Source organism: Eleutherodactylus coqui, chromosome 1 (genome assembly GCF_035609145.1).
Source record: "Eleutherodactylus coqui strain aEleCoq1 chromosome 1, aEleCoq1.hap1, whole genome shotgun sequence".
In the NCBI taxonomy this organism is placed as follows: Eukaryota; Metazoa; Chordata; class Amphibia; order Anura; family Eleutherodactylidae; genus Eleutherodactylus; species Eleutherodactylus coqui.
The window spans coordinates 520,970,241-520,990,395 of NC_089837.1; the positions used below are offsets into that span (position 1 = coordinate 520,970,241).

Consider the following 20,155-nt stretch of genomic DNA (forward strand, 5'->3'; position numbering starts at 1 on the left):
GATTAACATACAAAAAAGATGTACTTAACGCACCATAGACCAAAAAAAAAACCAATAAAAAAAACTCCCGGCAAAGCTGCCTTCAATCAGTCCCAAACCACAAGTGACTTTTAAATCAAGCCATATGAAACCTCAGCTCCATTTTCATAATTTAATTGTAATCCTCGTCCGCGGTGAAATGTCTCCACCATATGTAGAATTGCACGTTTTCGAATTTTTATTTCCAAAGGGAATCGTTCTCAGGGAAAAGTTCTCCGCACGTCTTTGTCATCGCAGTGAACCGTGAACCAGACCCAAATCCGAAGTTTTGTGGATTAGGCAACTTGATATCTCCCGACCCTGTTCTGTGTCACTCATCATCCAGCGCGGGGGCAATTAATAGACCACTGGCCCCTTGTAAATTTATAAATCTAATTATCACATTATTGTAAGGGCTGGATTGAAGGCAAATGGGTTTCCTAATGCGTTCTAAAGCTGTCAGTGGTAAAAGTGACTCGGGGAGGGATTCTTTTGTACTTGGACTTTTTATAGCCGGAATCGGTAAATTCTTTTTCAGCCATATAACATCTGCTCTGTAGGATCGCAAATTAGGGCATCGATGGATTACATCTACAACAGAGGTAGCGGAGTTTACAAGGAACAGTTTTAAGATTTGCTGAATAGGCCCTCATTGTGTGCCATATAACAGACCCAATGGCTGTTGCCATGTTGGTAAATCATGCCCAAGACGTCTCCATTGATTTGCCACCTGCTCTCTAAGGAATTGTACCAGAACTTCAAGTTATTGTCTATTCACCGGTTAGGGGATAACTTGCCGATCAGTGAGACCCCCACCAATCTAGAGAATGGGACTCCTTTCACTTTGGGGGTCTCTTCTTCCCCTCCAGTGATGTCATCCTGAACATGCGCAGTCAGCGTTACATTTATTTCAATGGGGCTGACAGAAATGCCCAAGTGGCTGCCGCTTGGGTATCTTGGTAGTCCCGTTAAAAGTGAATGGAGCGCTGGTGAGCTTGTGTTTCATTCAGTCTCCTCCGCACTGCAGGGGAGGGGGGTAACACTGCACTGAGGTGGACAGGGGACCCCATTCTTCAGATCGGCAGGGGTTTCGGCGGTGAGACCCCCACCGGATCGGTAAGTTATGCCCTGTCCCTGTGGATAGGGAATAACGTGAAATTTGGGTCCACCAGATCCTTTTACACTAACCAACTTCACAGCCCGATGTAACAAGTGCCGACCATCAAAAATTTTGATTGTCGCTTGTTTAATTTTCCCTTTTATAGGCTGAGAATCGGATTATGGGGACAAGCTATCAGTTGCTCGTTCATTGGCTGACTATTGGCCCTTTAATATGGCCTGATTATCGAATGAACGAACACGGAGAGGAACGTTATTGCCCAATAATTGAGCCATGTAAAAGGGACCTTTTAGACTCTTAAAGTGAACTCGTCCCTAAAAAGTCTACTCAAAATGATGGACATCCTAGTAGATATCTTTAAGTGGGGTTTTCCCATCTCAGCTTTTCAGGCCCGAGATAGGAAAACCCGGCCCCCCTACTTCTAAACCACCTGTCGGAAACAGGTGAGTGCTTTAGCACAACGTTGTTTGTGTAGCCTTGTTCAACTCAATAAAAGAGAACAGGGTAGGACGGCCTGAGTTACAGATATAGCGTAGCACGCTGCGGGAGATACGCAAACAGTGCTCTGCTGAAACTCTCGGTCGTCTTCATAATTACCAGCCAGCCAAAATGGTACCACCACTTTGGGAATGCAGGGTTCAAGGTGATCAGCTGATTGCCAGTCCCGCTCTTGGCACCCCAGAAAGCTGCTGATTTTGAAGCTGTGATCGGCCTGACTATTCCTCTGCAGCGGCCACTGCAGGAGAAATGTAGTATTACAGGTCGGCCATTCACATTACAGGATGGAAGGATGCCCCAGCTGGGGACTGCACACCTTGACATAACTCCTTTAATGACTTGACCAAGTGCGATTGTCTTCTACTTGGAGATTAACTATGACAAGTGTCAGGGTTTCATGGGAGTTTTAGTTTTGCAACTTCTGAAGAGCTACAGGTTGGAGACCCCTGATCAAAACGGTGCAAATTGAACCCCAAGTTTATAGTTTGGGTGAACAGCAGAGAGATGGTGTTTTGAAACCTATTAATCAGGAATTTGTGCGCAAATAGTGAGAGCTGTGTAATGTATCAGAAGTTCTCCTTCCCCTGCTCATCCTCAGTAAGACCTCATACTGCCCCCCACATCTGCGCATGGATGGTGTGTGGTATTGCAGCTCAACTCTATTCACTTCAAGAAACACACGAAAAAGAAGGCTCAAACTTGATGTGATTAGGGCCTAAGATGTTGAGGACCTTTTTGGCTTTCTGGACATTAGAGTAGCTATATTGCTTGTGGTGGGTTTAAAACGATTTTATAGTCCAAAGAGAAACCAAAGTGGCTTTATCTCTCGAATTGCTTCTCTCTTTGCCTGATGCACACCATTCATTGTAAGATATTACATGCTACTCTGATTGGCCTGCACTACTGAACATGAGTCAACAATGTGATGCAGTAGCAAGAAAGGCAAACACAATTCTGGGATGTATTAAGAGAAGCATAGAGTCTAGATCATGTGAGGTCATTATCCCCCTCTACTCTTCCTTAGTCAGACCTCATCTGGAATACTGTGTCCAGTTCTGGGCACCCCACTTTAATAAAGACATAGACAAACTGGAGCAAGTTCAGAGAAGAGTTACCAAGATGGTGAGCGGTCTGCAAATCATGTCCTATGAGGAAGAGTTAAAGGATTTGAGAATGTTTAGCTTGCAGAAGAGAAGGCTGAGAGGAGACCTAATAGCTGTCTACAAATATCTGAAGGGCTGTCACAGTGCAGAGGGATCAGCCCTATTCTCATCTGTACAAGGAAAGACTAGAAGCAATGGGATGAAACTGAAAGGGAGGAGACACAGATTAGATATTAGACAGTGAGGGGGATCAATAAGTGGAACAGGTTACCACAGGAGGTGGGGAGTTCTCCTTCAACTTCAATAGAAGTCTTCAAAGGCGGGACAGACATCTGTCTGGGATGATTTAGTGATCCTGCACTGAGCAGGGGGTTGGACCCGATGACCCTGGAGCTCCCTCCTAACTCTACTATTCTATTTTTCTATGCTCATGTGAGCAGTGCTAGCCAATCAGAACAGCATGTAATGTCTTCGACTAGTATTGCACTAACGATGCACAGTATCCATCAGGTAGTCGGAGACGTGATGCAGCCATCTTGGTTTGTCCCAAGACCACATAGTCGCTTTTAGACCCTAATCCCGCAGTTCTATAAATGGCTGCTTAGCGCTACGAGGAGATCCTATTTCAGATGTTGCACTGAGACTCATGAAATTTACTACATGGGTTAAGTTCTTTGGTTTTGCAATTTGTGCTCCCGAGAGAATAATGAAACGCGTGGGAGTATTTTTAACATTAATCTTTGTTAGTAATGTATCTTATGAGCTGCTTGGAGGGTTAAGGGGTTATTAAGTGATAACTGAAGATGCAGGAAAAGAAAACACCCACGTCATGGGCCTCCTGCTGTTCTCGAGCGTGCCACTAAAATGTGTTGGTGGATTATTTGAGGCTTGCGTAGGGCATATGACAACATGTAGGTCCCATCACTTCACACCGTTGTCTCGATGGTTAATTAGAATCGAAGCTCTGTGCTGCGGGTGGGGAAGTCGCTAGAGCTTGGAAATCGGATCATCATGTTGGACCGGATCTTACACTTAGCATTGATTCGCATGTCGTACAAATGCTGTCCTCTTCAATCAGTGAGGTATTAATTAGTATCAGGACCAAGATGTCGTCCCATTTGTATCCTCATTGGAAATCCTTATACGTGGTTAGTCACATGGAGAGATGTAGGCCGCTGCCTGTGAGCTTATTATAGGATTTTTGTGCAAACCTCATTATACAACATCCTGGTAAATGGAAAACATGGTCCCCCACCATGAGAGGACCATCATCTATGAATGGTGTGGACTTACATAACTTTTTTGATTTGCATTAACTTCCATTGACTCTCACATTCTGTATGATATCTACTGACCTCCAGTCACCATCATGTACGATTTTCACTGCCCATCATGTATGTTACTCCACTGACCTCCATTGACCATTACATCGGATATCCATTGACTTCCCCTGACCATCTCATACAATAACAATTGACCTCTATTGACTGTAAGATATCCACTGTCCTCCACTGATCATCATGTATGATTGTCATTGACTTCCTATGACCATCATGTACAATACTAATTGACCAGGACATATGATTTCCATTCACCACCATGTACAATATCCACTAACCTCCACTGACCATCGTAGATGATTTTAATGACATTGACGATTACATTTATTATCCATTGTCTTCCCTTGACCATCACATACAATACCGATTTGAACTCCATTGACATCATGTATGATTTCCATTGACTTCCATTGACCATCCCATTTGATATTCCTTGGCCTTTACATATGATATGTTTTGACCTCCATTGACCTTCACATATGCTGTCCATCGATCACCATGCATGATTTTCATTATGTGACTTGACCCTAGTCTGTGGGCTGCTGCGTCAGCAGTAGGTTCTTATACCTTCTTACCTGCCCCAGAAGACTACATATACATTTAGCCTACAGCTAGACTCTTCATTGTGATATAAAGAACAAAGGCATAGGGTGGTCAATCCAATTCAAGTCACACAGACGAGAGGATGATCATAATGCTGGATCATAGCTACATCTAATGACTATTGGCTCATCTGGGGCATGAATGTTGGCATCATTTGATGCCTACTGCATCGTTGGCTACATTAAATCGTCTACTCTATAAGACTCCTTGCCATAAAATGCATTGGGCTTGGCCATTTTTCCAAACACTATAGGACTGGAAACATAAATGGTAGATCTAGACTGCTACCTATGGCTTTCAATGTCTGGAACTAGAGCATGACCTTCCATACACCCATTTAGGCCAACCACGAGACGCATACTTTTAAGCCATACCAATGGAAAACTGCAATGCCGAACAATTCCCCTCTCTTAGCAGATGATGGTCCTTTAGCTCAAGCTTACACACAAGAAGCTTCTGTAGACCAGTAGTCGATCTCCATATATTTGTGACACAACGCGTTTCACATCAGAACCGTAATGGGATCTTCACACCATAGAACGAGACACAAATGTAACGTTGATCTTCTTCTCCAGGCATCACCGTGGACAAATACGGCCTCATCTACTTCGTCGATGGCACCATGATACGACGCATCGACCAGAACGGTATCATCTCCACCCTTCTCGGCTCCAACGACTTGACCTCGGCTAGACCTCTGAGCTGCGACTCCATCATGGACATCTCACAGGTACCAGTATGTCCTTCCGTAGAGGTGACTGGGGGCTTCTGGTAGGGTAATGTGACACAAGCTGAATCCGATTAACTGGCATGGGCTCTCTCGCCCAAAATTCGCAACAGCGGGGATGTAAGAGGATTTTGGTCGTATCAGATTGCAAATTAGATGCAGTTGGAGGCCTGCTGTGCTTTAAAGAGCTGCAGATGAAAACATGTTGGCGTTTGTTTTCCTCATTACGATGCAGATAAATCTGGCCTGTGAAGGATGGAGTTCAAGGAAAGTGGTTTAATCTGCGGCACAAAGTCGGCGACTTTTTTCCCTAAGATCCAGCGGCTGTACGTTGCGCGCTCGCCGCCGCGTCTGAGTGCACAGCCTGTCGAAAGATTCGTTAAGACGTGAGACCAACCTGATCATTCGGAATTCTCCTCTTCTTGGAGACTCGGACGTCCTCCTTGATTATGACTGATGGGTGTTCTGCGTCCGCTTACTGCCAGGACCTGCATAGAATGTCGAATAATGTTACAAATTCTAGTCATCAGTTATTTGAGATTTACTCCAATCCCTTCCAGAGCTGCATTCAAATTTAGTGCTGGCTACAGGAAGGGATTAACAGAGTCTCCAGGGTTTGTATGGAGTGGGGTCCTCTGACAGCCGACTCCCATCCGCATCAGCCACATTCGGCGCTCACACTGATCGCAGCTGCTAACCCTTTAAATGCCGTGGTCAATTTTGACCGCTCCGGTTAAATGTTCCGATCTGTGTTTGGAGGTCCTGAACGATTTCCCCCGCGATGAGGCCCCTAGGGCTGCCATGACTGATTGCCTGTCAAGGTGTGCCTGTGGCAGGCTGCCCGTCAGAATACGGTGTGATGCAATACTTGGGTATTGCGTTATATTGTATGAGCGATTAAACAATTGCAAGTTAGGAGGCTGAAAAAATGTGTAGAAATGTATAAAAAAAATAAATAAAAGGTAATAAAAATTAAAAAGGGGAAAAAAATAACTTTCCTAATAATATTTATAATAAACTGGTATTGCGGCGTCCAGAATAATCCAGCCTATCAGAGGAACGCATCATGTATCCCGCGCAGCGAACGTCGCCCGCTTTATTTTTGGTCACCCGGTCTCCAAGAAAAAAAATATAATAAAAAGCAAATCAAATAGTCATAGAAACCAAAATGGTGCCTGCAAAAACTACAGGACATCCGCAGAAAATGAGCCCCACACAACTATATAGCAAGAAAAGAAGTGTCATGGCGGCCAGATGACGGCGGCAGAAAATATAGTTTTTGTTTTTTTATATTTTACTTTTTAAAAGCAGTACAGCAAAAAAAAAAAAAACTATATAAATTTGGTATCATCAAAATCCTACTGACCCCCAGAGTAAAACTGTCACTTTTACCGCAGTGTGTACATCGTAAGGCCGGGGTCACATGGGACAGAATTTCAGCGGAATTCTCGTGGAATGACCGCACTGAAGCACCACGGGATAAGCGCAGCCCGCGGCCTTCAGCTGTTGGTTTGGGAGCGGTTTCGCCGTCGGCATTCCACTGCGGCTTTTTTTCTCCCCATAGAGAGAAGAGAGGCCGCTGCAGAAACGAGAAAAGAATTGACACGCTGAGGAATGGAGTTCCGCGCCGCATGCCAGCTTTCGTGCGGCCTGGCCGCAGCGTGTGGACGAGGTTTTTGAAGAATCTAGTCCACTTTGCTGGCTAATCCCGGGATTCGGAGCCGCGGGCGGAATTAACAGAAATTCCGTGGCAATTCCGCCCTGTGGGAACCCAGCCTAAAAACAAGCCCCCCACCAAAGATGGCGGTATTATGTGCGTTTACTATTCCACTCCAAGTCCTCCAGCACATTATATGAACCATTAAAAAATACAACTCGTCTCGCAAAAAACAAGACTTTACACATCGATGGAAAAATAAGAAATTCTCTGTCAGTTTGATATATCACGCACCGATCTACCCACTGGAGCAATTAGATGAATCCAAGATGGCGGCACTCCTGCCTAATACGTGTCCCCCCACCCCTGCAGCTTGTATGCTAAATCGCATCGCCCCTTCAGCCATACAGTTGTCATTCTATATGTTTTTGAGTTCTTCTTTGTGCCTTGGAGCAATGTGATACTAAATTTAAAACCAACTTTATACTCCAATCACATCCAAAGCTGTATTCAAATTTGTCTAAACCCCTCTGTCGGCTCTCGGGCTGCAGGATCAGAGAGCCAGTCTTAGGACAGTCTCTGACGTTTCCTTCTGGTGGATATGGTATATCTTGTACTGAGCAGTACAATACAAAAATACATGGGTAAGCAGCAAACGTCTCAATGCAGATTTAGATCTGACTAGAGTACAAATTTCTTCAGTTTGATTTTTTTTTCTCGTACATTTTTACTGCCTTCTACAACTTTGACTTCATAAGTTTCAAGTTTTTGCTTTGGAGCACTATGGAACTGCGATTAAAACTAATCTTATACTCTACTCACATCCAGAGCTGCATTAAAATGTTGCTGACTTCGTGTTAGCTTTCAGACGGCATTCTTTGTGTTAATGGCAGGCCGTGCTGTTTCATAGTGATAGATGTGGTGTGTCACTCAATTTACTGTAGTGCACAAAAGCAGTGAAAATCTGAATGCAGCTTTACATGTGACTAGAGTAGAATTTTCTAGTGTTGGATTTTCTATCTACATTTTTATTAGCTACTTTATGGAACTCCTTTTTGCCTCGGAGTGCTGTGCTCCTGGGTATAAAACTAAATTTATGCTCCAGTCATATCCAAAGCTGCATTTAAAATTCAGCTGGCTCCCTCTCACACTGCAACACATACTCATAGGTTAATTTGTTTTCATCCCCTATTGTGTGGATGAGCAAATTGGGCTATGACCCCCATCGGAGGTTGGGATGATGGAAGTAGATGTGGTCTGTGCACACACAGTGTATCAGGCATTACATGTGACTTGTAAGGTTCTGCCCTCAGATATCTCCCGCCGCGGGGGGTCCAGAGGTAATGAAATATTTAGCCCCCGGCTGAGATGCAGAGAAATGGGGTTTAAAAATTGAAAAGTCCCTCGACTGCTGAGAGCAAGCGGCCGTACATGATGGTAACACAAAGCTGCGGTGTGAGCGCTGCTCCGAAGATTATTTCAAGCTATGGAAGCATGCATTATTAACGAGGAAGGCAGATACTGGAGTGTAAGTAACTGTTCAGGGTTCGGCTGCACCTCCAGCATCTTACCCAGCAGGTGGCAGAAGACGCTTCTTGGTCTTTACAGTTCACATCTACATCATATCTGATACTCCAATCACATCTAAAGCTGCGTTTCAAATTCTGCTGTTTTCCTGGGAGATGTCCGCTTGCAGGGCCTCACAGGCCACAAGCTGATTGGTGTCTGTCTGTCAGAAAAGCTTGATGGGTTCTTTGTGCTAGCCAGCAGAATTTTGAATGCAGCTTTGGCAGTGAATGGAGCATGAGCTATGATATTACGCACAGTACAAGCTGCATTCTTCAGTTTTTCTGTTACTATATAGCGTAGGGTTTAGCAACTGACTACACTGCAATACAGGGTATTGAAAAGCTTGGACTGACATGGATTGCAGCCGTTTATAGATTATTACTTGTATCTTGGACTTTTGTGGTTCTCAAATTTTTTTAAACTTTTTTTTTTTTCGCCCCCTAGGTCCGTCTTGAATGGCCGACTGACTTGGCGGTGAACCCGATGGACAACTCCCTCTACGTCCTCGACAACAATGTGGTGTTACAAATCTCTGAGAATCACCAGGTCCGCATCGTGGCAGGAAGACCAATGCACTGCCAGGTTCCCGGCATTGACCACTTCCTCCTCAGCAAGGTAGCCGTTCATGCCACCCTGGAAGCCGCGACTGCTTTGGCCGTCTCTCATAACGGGATTTTATACATTGCCGAAACTGACGAGAAGAAGATCAACCGGATCCGGCAGGTCACCACCAATGGGGAGATCTCCTTGGTGGCCGGAGCTCCGAGCGGCTGCGACTGTAAGAATGATGCCAGCTGTGAATGCTTCTCCGGAGATGATGGTTATGCAAAAGATGCTAAATTATATTCCCCTTCCTCTCTTGCCGTCTGCGCCGACGGGGACTTGTACGTGGCCGACCTCGGGAACATCCGCATTCGTTTTATCCGTACCAATAAGCCTTTCCTCAACAGTCAGAACATGTATGAGGTCTCTTCTCCCATCGACCAGGAACTGTACCTATTCGACACAACTGGCCGACACCTCTACACTCAGAGCCTGACCACCGGAGACTACCTCTACAACTTCACCTACACTGCAGATGGAGATCTTACGCTCATCACTGATAACAATGGGAATACCCTCAACATAAGGCGGGATTCCACCGGCATGCCGCTGTGGTTGGTGGTGCCCGATGGACAAGTGTTCTGGTTGACCATTGGCACCAACAGCGCTCTCAAGAGTGTATCGGAACAGGGTAATGAGCTGGCCTTGATGACCTACCATGGAAACTCGGGTCTTCTAGCCACCAAAAGCAATGAGAACGGCTGGACAACGTTTTACGAGTAAGTATGAACCTGGACCTCTCTTAGGACCACCTAAGATTCCTAAATCTTCTATTCAGTCCTCTACAACCTTTAATTGAGCCGTTAAACTCAATAGGGTGACAACTCATTGACTCCTGAATGAAAAATCTGCCTAGCTACAGGAGATATTTATGCAGGACGACATTGTAGGGAGGGCACATGGGGCACGTGTCCTGGGGTCTCCACCAACCTCCAGTGGACCTTTGGTGAAACGATGGCCTCGTAAGCATCTATGGCCGTTGAGACTGCTTTTATAGACTTCAGTGACGAAGCTCATGTTTGGCCATCTGTCTGATATGTGGCTGTTCTAGGGGGGCAGATGTATTCCAGGTCTCACAAATGGGATGACACTCGTGCCAAATTTTCTGCCCAGGAGCCTCTGCAAACCTTAAAGCAGAACTAAACTTTATAAGCACTTTTGGGATGTTTTTGTGGCAATCTAGTGGTCCAAATGCTGAGACCCCCACGATAGCTTCTACCCATTCCATTTAGATACCAGCTGAGGGCTATGCCCCTTCAACTGTAATCGCGACCGGGCTCCATGGGCTTTCTATAGGGTCCGTGGACCACTCCAAACTGTCCTAAAGACAAACCCCGGACACTGCATCGTCACATTCTGTAACCTGGAGCACCTTTATATTTCCGGCCGTGGAGCTCTGTGGGGGCTTCCCGATTCTTGCGGGAAGCGTTGTAGTTTGTATCGATACCACTTTGAGGTACATGGGACTTTTGGATAGTATTTTTTATTGCAAGGCAAATAAAAGAAAAATAATTTTGGCATTAAGTTTTTTTAAAATTATTTTTACGGCATTTACCAAGTGTGATAAATTACCCGATATTCTCATAGTTTTGGTCGTTATGAACACGGTAATACCGATTTGTGTCGCATTTTAATTTATTTTGTTTTTTCTTTTTGGTATTTTAGCCATTTGACAAGGGTTTTGTCGGGAAAATGTGAATTTTTTTATAACTTTGATTTTTCTTTCTTTAAAACAAACTTTATTGAACTTTTTGACCCAATTTTTTAGTTCCTCATGGGGATGTGAAGATGTTATAGTTCGATCACGAGGATAATACACGACAGGGGAGGGGCTCTGGTATGTTCTATTAGATTGCTGTCATAGGCTTATTAAAATGCACTACATAAGTAATGCAGTGTACTATCCTCTTCTCGGGACGTTCGCTACAACTGGACCTTCTAGTCCACACCAGCCATTCAGGTTCGGAACTAGTATGGTCGAAACCTGGCTGTTGGTTCCTAGTTATGTAGTTTGTAAAGAGAAAGGGGCTGGCTCTCCCAGTGGTTGAGACCCCGCAGTCCATTTGGTAAGACCCCGCAGTCCAGTGGGTGAGACCCCGCAGTCCATGGGTGAGACCCTGTGGGTGAGGCCCCCGCAGTCCAGCAGGTGAGGCCCCCGCAATCCAGCGGGTGAGACCCCACAGTCCAGTGATAACTTGGTTATAGCCGGCCTGGACGATCGGGAGGCCCTGAGCCTCCGGCCTGCGGTCCTGTTACACATCCATGTACAACTACTTTCATTAACCAGGGTGCCCACCACCATATGAGCCATGATGGCGGCCGTAATAATTGTTCCCCAGCAAGAGTTAATAATTCGGCAGTAGAGGACGAGTCCGAGGATGTTTTTGGTTTTGGGTAGAAATGTTCTTTAACTAAAGCCGCGCGGGTCAGATGGCTTCCAACCATCTTGTAAGAATTGGAGCTGTGCTGCACTCTCCGCCGCCATGACTCGCCTCCCTGAAGGATTATTGTGCTTCACTTGTGGGAGAAGGCAGGTTGTTTGTTGTTTTCCTTTTTGGTCTTCAGTTAAAAACTCCGAGCGTGGCGACATAAATTATCGAGCGGCTCAGAAAGAAAGAGCGGCTTATAAATGTAATTCTGCCAATATTACATTGGCTACAAACACGCCGGGTTAGACTTTTCCATTTGAAGCTATTTCCAGTGCGGTGACAATTGGCGGGTGGCATTGAAAGCCAGAAATTAGATTCGGGGGGGAAAGTGGGGTTTCTGCTAACCGTAATTTAATGCACCCATGAAAAGAACGATGTTACTCAGCTTTACACATAAAGGAGGACAGAAAGTGTACTCAACTGTGTTCAGGATCAGGAAAGCTGAAAAGTGATAAAACTGAGATAAGTCGTTGCCACCATTAGAAGATGCTGGGCTATCTCTACAGGTCCTTAAGGAAATACGAAGCTGCAGAGTAAACTCCCTAATTGCTCTCTTCTCCCACTTTTTTTTTCTTTCTTTTTTTGCTTCTGAGTCAGTCTACACTGCAGTGCTGGCATTCTATTCACGACTCGGAATGATGATTGGTGGATATGTCCAACAAAAATAACAACTTAGTTGTTGATTGGTTGCTAAGGACATGGCCTCCGCGCTCTGCCTGCCCTAGTTTTATTATAAATGAGGCTCAATACACGCTGTTACATTGTAGCACAGGGCATCGTGCAGCAGAACCGCCGGCAGCCATTAACACTGACAATTGTTGGCAGCAGCTTGAGTTGTTGTTAGAACAATTCACACATTTGTCGCCGCGTCCCAGTTAGTAAATATACTAATAGTGTTTACATTTTAACCTAGTTTTTTTTTTTTTATAGTTTCTTTGCAGAACACGACAATTTAGTATTTAATTTTTTACTGCTCTTGTTTTTTACATTTTCTTTTTTTACTTTTGCTTGTTTTCCAGAATTTTATTTCTTTTTTTACTTTTTATATATATAATTTTTTTTTTTTTTTGGTATTTTATTTATTTTTAAGGAAATGGCCAATTTCTAACAATATCGCACAGTGACTGCCCTTTGCTATTATTTTTCCTGGCCACATTTGATGAATATCGTACATGGCTACGGCACGCCAATTAAAGCTGAAGAAGACATTGTGCAAAACCCCTTTAAGACAGGTGTATTTAAGATATCAGTCCGGATGTTTCTATCCACCCGCACAGACATATTTGTGTGGAATTAACACTGAATGGCTGCTTTATTGAAGCCTTATATGTTCATTGTGGGAGTCTTCACCCGAATAGCGCCTCCCCTCCAGAGGAGAGAGTACTTTCCTATTAGCCACATCTTCCCCAGAAGGAGCCACAGAGAGGAGGAGAGAGCAGGGTCTAGGCATTTGTTTGAGGCCTTAGTGATTCTGTGACTAAATTTATAGATTTTCCTACCTCTCTGTCCGGCTACTTTGCTTGTCTGTCAGTTTTCACTGAACTTCTGGCATTGTATTCATCAACTAGAAAGATGCTTGAAGTGTTTTAATTTCTTCACAATCTTTCCCATCGTCAGGTATGACAGTTTTGGACGCTTGACCAATGTCACGTTCCCAACGGGGCAGGTGAGCAGCTTCCGCAGCGACACGGACAGCTCAGTCCACGTCCAGGTGGAGACGTCAAATAAAGAAGATGTTACTATAACAACCAACCTTTCAGCATCCGGAGCTTTCTACACGCTGCTCCAAGGTTAGTTTACTGTTGCTGCAACAGTTTAGATATGAGTTTGTCATTGAATTTCACGAGTCTGTCTTGGTAACCATGGAAGGTAAGTTAACTGGACCTTGGACCTTGCCGTAAGTTAGCCGGACCTTGCCGTAAGTTAGACGGACCTTGCCGTAAGTTAGCCGGACCTTCTTCTAGCAGATTGGGCTCTGTTGCGCCTAGCAGTCTCAGCTCTCCTGGGCTTGCCAAATATTTAGGCTCGGCCACATTCTACCTTCGCTTTATTTTTAATTGCTTGCATTTGGCCCAAACCAAACCAATTAACCCAAACTTTCCTTTGTTTTTTTAGATCAAGTGAGGAACAGTTATTACATTGGGGCAGATGGATCCCTAAGGCTCATTCTAGCCAATGGCATGGAAGTCGCCCTTCAAACAGAACCTCACCTCCTTGCCGGTACAGTGAACCCCACCGTTGGCAAACGTAATGTCACCCTACCTATAGACAATGGTCTGAATTTGGTAGAATGGAGGCAGCGTAAGGAACAGGCACGGGGGCAGGTCACTGTTTTTGGTCGGCGCCTGAGGGTAAGTAATATAATTTTCTCCTTATTTTTACCATTGCAGTTTTATCGTAAGACTTGGAAGTAATTGGTTGCCTTCTCTTGCCCATCTATTTTTAATGGTAGCCCTACTGTGGACGGTGTCAATGTATCTGTGCTTCTACACCTAGTAACGGTTCAGGCATGGGGGTTGGGTGGTTGCTTAGAATTTACACGTATACCTCAACTAATAAAGTAATAATAACACAAATGTTCAACATTTCTTATAGGTACACAACAGGAACCTGCTCTCTTTAGATTTCGATCGCGTCACAAGAACTGAGAAGATTAATGATGACCACAGGAAGTTCACCCTGAGGATCCTATATGACCATGCTGGTAGGCCAAGCCTCTGGTCTCCATCCAACGGCCTAAATGGAGTAAACGTAACCTACTCTCCTGGAGGTCATGTGGCAGGAATTCAGAGAGGAACCATGTCCGAGAGAATGGAATATGACCAAGCTGGGAGAATCATATCCAGGACCTTTGCTGATGGGAAGTCATGGACCTATACCTACCTAGAAAAGGTGTGTAGCCTTTAGTATGTACTTACGAATCCTCATGAATTAGTTTATCAAGAGTTCTCATCAGTGTGATGGTAAATCTATCGACAATCAAAGTTTTTAGTTTCAAAATTTTATGCCAAAAATGTAATTTCAAAAACATAATTTAAAAATGTAACTCAAAATGTAATTTTATAGGTTTTTGTGATCAATGGAAGGATGAATAGAGTAACTCAGAGCAGTAGTCATGACTAAGTACCAACATTCACAGTTTTCTTTCTTTTTCAGTCCATGGTGTTACTACTTCATAGCCAGAGACAGTACATCTTTGAGTTCGACAAAAACAATCGTCTGTCTTCTGTCACTATGCCCAATGTGGCTCGACAAACGCTGGAGACCATCCGTTCCATAGGATATTATCGAAATATTTACCGACCCCCTGAGGGCAATGCCTCAGTGATCCAGGACTTCTCAGAGGAAGGGCAGTTGTTGCAAACTCTATACATGGGGACTGGGAGACGGGTAATCTACGAATATGGCAAACTGTCAAAACTTGCCGAGATCCTGTATGACACCACCAAAATAGCATTCATGTACGATGAAACGGCTGGCATGTTGAAGACTGTCAACTTGCAAAATGATGGATTTACATGTACGATCCGTTACCGTCAGATAGGACCTCTGATTGATCGGCAGATTTTCCGATTTACCGAGGAAGGAATGGTCAACGCCAGATTTGACTATAACTATGACAACAGTTTTCGAGTCACCAGTATGCAGGCCGTCATTAACGAGACACCGCTGCCCATTGACTTGTACAGATACGACGACGTGTCTGGCAAAACCGAGCAATTCGGCAAATTTGGAGTTATTTATTATAATATCAACCAGATCATCACCACAGCAGTCATGACCCATACAAAGCAGTTTGACACCTATGGGCGGGTACGGGAATTGCAATATGAAATATTCAGATCCATGATGTTTTGGATGATGTTGCAATATGACAACATGGGTCGGGTGGTGAAGAAGGAGCTGAAGGTTGGACCCTATGCAAATTCTACAAGGTACACCTATGAATATGACAACGATGGACAATTACAGACAGTATTTGTCAATGACAAGCAGCAATGGAGATACAATTATGACCTAAATGGAAACTTGCATTTGTTGAATCCAGGAAACAGCATCCGCCTCATGCCACTAAGATACGATTTGAGGGATCGGATAACCAGACTTGGAGATGTTCAGTATCGGATGGATGAAGATGGCTTCCTCAAGCAGAGAGGAAGTGATATGTTTGAGTACAACTCCGCCAGTCTACTTGTGAAAGCTTATAATAAAATCAGTGGTTGGAGCGTGAAATATCGATACGATGGTCTTGGAAGGAGAATCTCCCGAAAGACCAACAATGGTCAACATTTACAGTTCTTCTATGCTGATCTTGCCAACCCCACTAGGATCACCCATTTCTACAACCATTCCAGTTCGGAGATAGCCTCTCTATATTATGACTTACAAGGCCATCTCTTCGCCATGGAATTAAGCAGTGGGGATGAGTTTTACATTGCTTGTGACAACATTGGTACTCCCATGGCAGTCTTCACCGGTTCTGGACTGATGATTAAACAAATTCTTTATACAGCATATGGCGAAATCTACCTGGACTCAAATCCTAACTTTCAGCTTGTTATAGGCTACCATGGTGGACTCTTTGACCCTCTCACTAAACTCATCCACATGGGTCGTCGAGATTACGATGTACTAGCTGGTCGGTGGACTAGTCCTGACCATGATATATGGAAGCAGCTTAGCACCACCAACATATTGCCCTTCAACTTGTACATGTTTAAAAACAACAACCCTGTGAGCAGAGCCCAGGATACAAAATGTTATATGACGGGTAAGTCCAGTAGAACCGCTTGACCCCAATACAGTTTCTTCATTTTATGGTGTCATTAGTGGGTTTATATATGACAACAGTGTCTTCAGGAGGTAAAATGTTGACCTTTGGAAGCTGGCCATGCAATGTATGGGCATCCTTCTGACTAGGGACATAAGCCAAGTTCTCATGAGCCTTAGCTCAGCCCATCACTCATCTAAAAAGTTTTAATGAACTTATGACCCACTGAAGAGCTTGACACCAAGGTTGAGTCTTCAGCTTGTTGTTTTTTTTTTCAATGGCTAGAGTAGAGCATGAATTTTTGAAGGACATGTTCAGATACTAGTTTATGAAACTACACCCAGAACTAGATTTCAGATTTTGATCCCCATTCACCACTATTTGACCACTTTTCTAGCCTATCATCCATCTCTGGTCCAAAGTTCCATCACCTCCCATTGATGTAGTGGGTCGATTTTAGATAACTTAGTTTGACCCCTCATCCAGTTGACCTTTAAAGAATCCATTTGTCTGACTACCCAGAGCTTATCAGTGGTTGTCTGTGTATTGTAAGTCAGAAAATGAGGTCTCCAAATGTTTTAGGGTCGGAGAGCCCACGATTTTCATTTTGACCCCCAAAATGGATTATCCTTAATGTAATGCAAAATATTTCCAAATATGGATGCAGAATTAAAATAATGACTGATCCACACTCTTCAATGTCAAATGCTTTTCTACCCATCCCCTAATCATCTGGGTTCTTTGCTCTTCTGTAGCAGGTCTTCGTAAGGCGTTGTATACAGCATCATTAAATAGTAACTTTTTACAACTTGCAAGCTGGCAGTTAATTAAACGTGGCATTTGATCACGACCTCAGCCTTTTTTGGTTCCTTTTTCAAGGGCGTTAATAAAAGGCAGCTCACGATGTGATTGATTATTATACCAGGAGCCTTTGTTCCAGTAATGGGTGAAGAAAGTGTTCAGAAGAATGTGGGCCGTAGTTGAGATTAACCATCCATGGACAATGCAGATGCTGCTGCTGCTGCCGGCTCTCACATCTGCTTTCATTTCTACACTGCAAAATCATCAAAATGCGGTGAATTTCCATACAATTGTAGATCCGTTTCTTAAAGGGCACGTCCACATTCTATAATAGGTCACAGTTTAAATCTACAAAACATGTTGGGAAGCTTTGCAAATGCTTTGTATAATTTCTATTGTACGGATTTGTAGTTCTATCCTGTTTTCTACTACATCCAGAGTGAGTAAAGATTCTGTTAGTGACTACCTGGTATGTATCCACGGATTGTCACCTGACCTAATGGCTTAGCTGAGCTCCCACAATGCACAGGAAGAATTCTCACTATGGCTCCAGCTACAAATGGAGTATAAGGGTTCTTTTACATGGCCCGATGTAATAAGTGCTCATTGACAAAGCATGTCGATTGGCATTCATTTGCATTTCCTTTTCATGGGCCACGAATCGGTATGGGGGTGACCGATCATTGGCGCTGTCATTGGTCGGCTGTAGATCTCCCTGTTTATACGGGGCAATGTGCAGCCGACATGCAAGCATTTTTATGCTTGCTAAAAAAAACAACCATGAGTTGACTAGCAGGTGTTGGGTCAGTTCTTGGCTGATTGTTGTCCCTTCTACATGGCCCAATGATTGGACAAACTAATGTTCATGCCCAATAATATGTCCATGAAAAAGTACTTAGAATCAGTCCAAGTAAAGCAAAGTACTTGCATAGGCACTGAACTTTTCTGAAACTCACTCTTGTCTCCTTCTCTGCTCCTCACACCAGATGTCAACAGTTGGCTGCTCACTTTTGGTTTTCAGCTGCACAACGTGATCCCCGGTTACCCCCGTCCAGACATTGATGCCATGGAGCCATCCTATGAGTTGATAAACACTCAAATGAAGACCCAGGAATGGGATAACAGCAAGGTAATGGGTTACACCAGAGTAAAGACATTACTATGACGACTATCTATCTGCTGTAGGTCAACGTTTCGCTACTCTTCTAAGTGGCTTCCTCAGCTGATATGAAGGGTGGGAAAGTTTACCTAACATCTATACTATTGTGTTCACCTTAAATGCCTTAATGTTTTCCCACTCCAGATTAAATCCAACCCCACCTATTGGTAGAACAAAGGTCCCATGACCCATAATCTCCCAAGTGCTACTAGTTCCCTTACTTCCATTGGCCTCTCTTTATTTAATTGGGGATTTGGAGCTCCATATTCAAAACTTTTAAGCTTTATTTACACGTGACTGGACAGTCATTTTAGAACTCTCTCTTAAGGTCCCTTGACACGGGCTGTCCCATAGACTACCACCCAACTATCGCTCATGTACATAGGCACATGAACGATCGTCATTCTGTGAACAGAGGCTGAGAGGCAGGGGATCGTTCTGGCCCACCCACCTCCCTTGATGGTAAACAGGCAGTCGTTCATAGTTGAATAACATCCTGTTGACACGGACCGATGGTCGCTCGGTTTTTAGTTTTGCTAAACACCAAGTGACTATGACAAGTGAGTGATTTCTCGCTTAGTGCCCTGTCAGCGGCAGCGTCTACACGGGACGGTTATCCCCCAGATTCGCTGTCTCCGGTGTGAATTTGGGTGATAATTGCCCCGTGTGAAGGTACCTTTAAATCTTCAGCACTTTTCAGCATTTACTTGTTGGCTTTGAGGACAATATAATTGTGAAATTGAGCTGGTCCGAGTCCTTGAGGGAAATCTTTCACTTTTAGGACCAAACCATCCCAGAGGAACTTTGAAGAAATCAAATTTCAAAAAGTTTTACTAAAAGGTTACAAACTTTCTAAAAACAGGATGGCCCCCACCCCCTCTCGCCTCCTGCCCTTCTGTGCCTACCATCTCTTCTGCTTCCATGGTCTCCAAGGTCTCCAGTTAAAACACTTTCTCTGTGAGATTTCACACCATGCGCCTGTATCGACACATAATGGATTTTACACTTTCAAGTGGTTACGGCTAAATGACTTTTTAATTTGTGATGCAATCAATTATGTATGTCCAAAAGCATCCATTAGTCAGAGAGCTGCAGCAGCCAACAATACAGCCAGTGCGCCATTCATCGCCGCCGCCGCCGAGCTCGCTACTCTTTTAAAATGCAAAAATATGAAGGAGGGGGGGGGGGGGATATTAATGCTTTGTGCGATTCTGAGGGTCTGTTTTTTTAAAGGGCGACTAGCGCCAGAGTTGGTTCTCAGGAGGTTGGCGCCGCTGAACACTGCGCCTGCACAGACTCTCTGTGGTAAAATGCGGGCATGGAAAGTCATGCATTTTTGAATATTCCTTCACACTCGTGGATACGAATTGTGTATTCCGCGAGTGGAAGAAAACTTGAAGCATGCTCTATTAACATTGCGTACGGGCCGCGGGTACTGGCGTCATCGTGAAGCGACGGTGCGGGAAATACAAACAAACTGTACTGCATGTGACCGCCGGCAAGCCCCCGCGGTCCTACGCAATACAGTAAGGTTCCGTACACTGGGTCTGTAGGCCTCCCCTCATGTGGAAGGCAACCCGCTCGTGTGAGCCCGGCCTTACTTGGATTGGGGGTACTTTGGCTGTCACTCAGATACAACGGGCACTACGGCTGCCGCTCAGGTAAGGGGCGCAGTAGCTCGCAATTTATGGTGTTTTCTGGGGATCAAAAGTCATGATTCAGTACATTCCAGTGGGGAGGCTTATATGTTTAAGGGG

The 20,155-nt window shown here is 44.4% G+C and overlaps 1 protein-coding gene across 2 annotated transcripts in view; it reads left to right on the plus strand.

Moving 5' to 3' along the window:
- The window catches only part of LOC136588774 (teneurin-4), a 294,083-nt gene that overhangs the window by 267,362 nt on the left and 6,566 nt on the right, over positions 1–20,155 (plus strand). For both annotated transcript variants that reach the window (XM_066588238.1, XM_066588231.1), the window contains 7 exons: positions 5,258–5,412; positions 9,080–9,957; positions 13,285–13,457; positions 13,783–14,018; positions 14,263–14,559; positions 14,824–16,438; positions 18,226–18,368. In XM_066588238.1, coding sequence (XP_066444335.1) covers positions 5,258–5,412; positions 9,080–9,957; positions 13,285–13,457; positions 13,783–14,018; positions 14,263–14,559; positions 14,824–16,438; positions 18,226–18,368 — 3,497 coding nt within the window. The remainder of the gene's footprint in view (positions 1–5,257; positions 5,413–9,079; positions 9,958–13,284; positions 13,458–13,782; positions 14,019–14,262; positions 14,560–14,823; positions 16,439–18,225; positions 18,369–20,155) is intronic.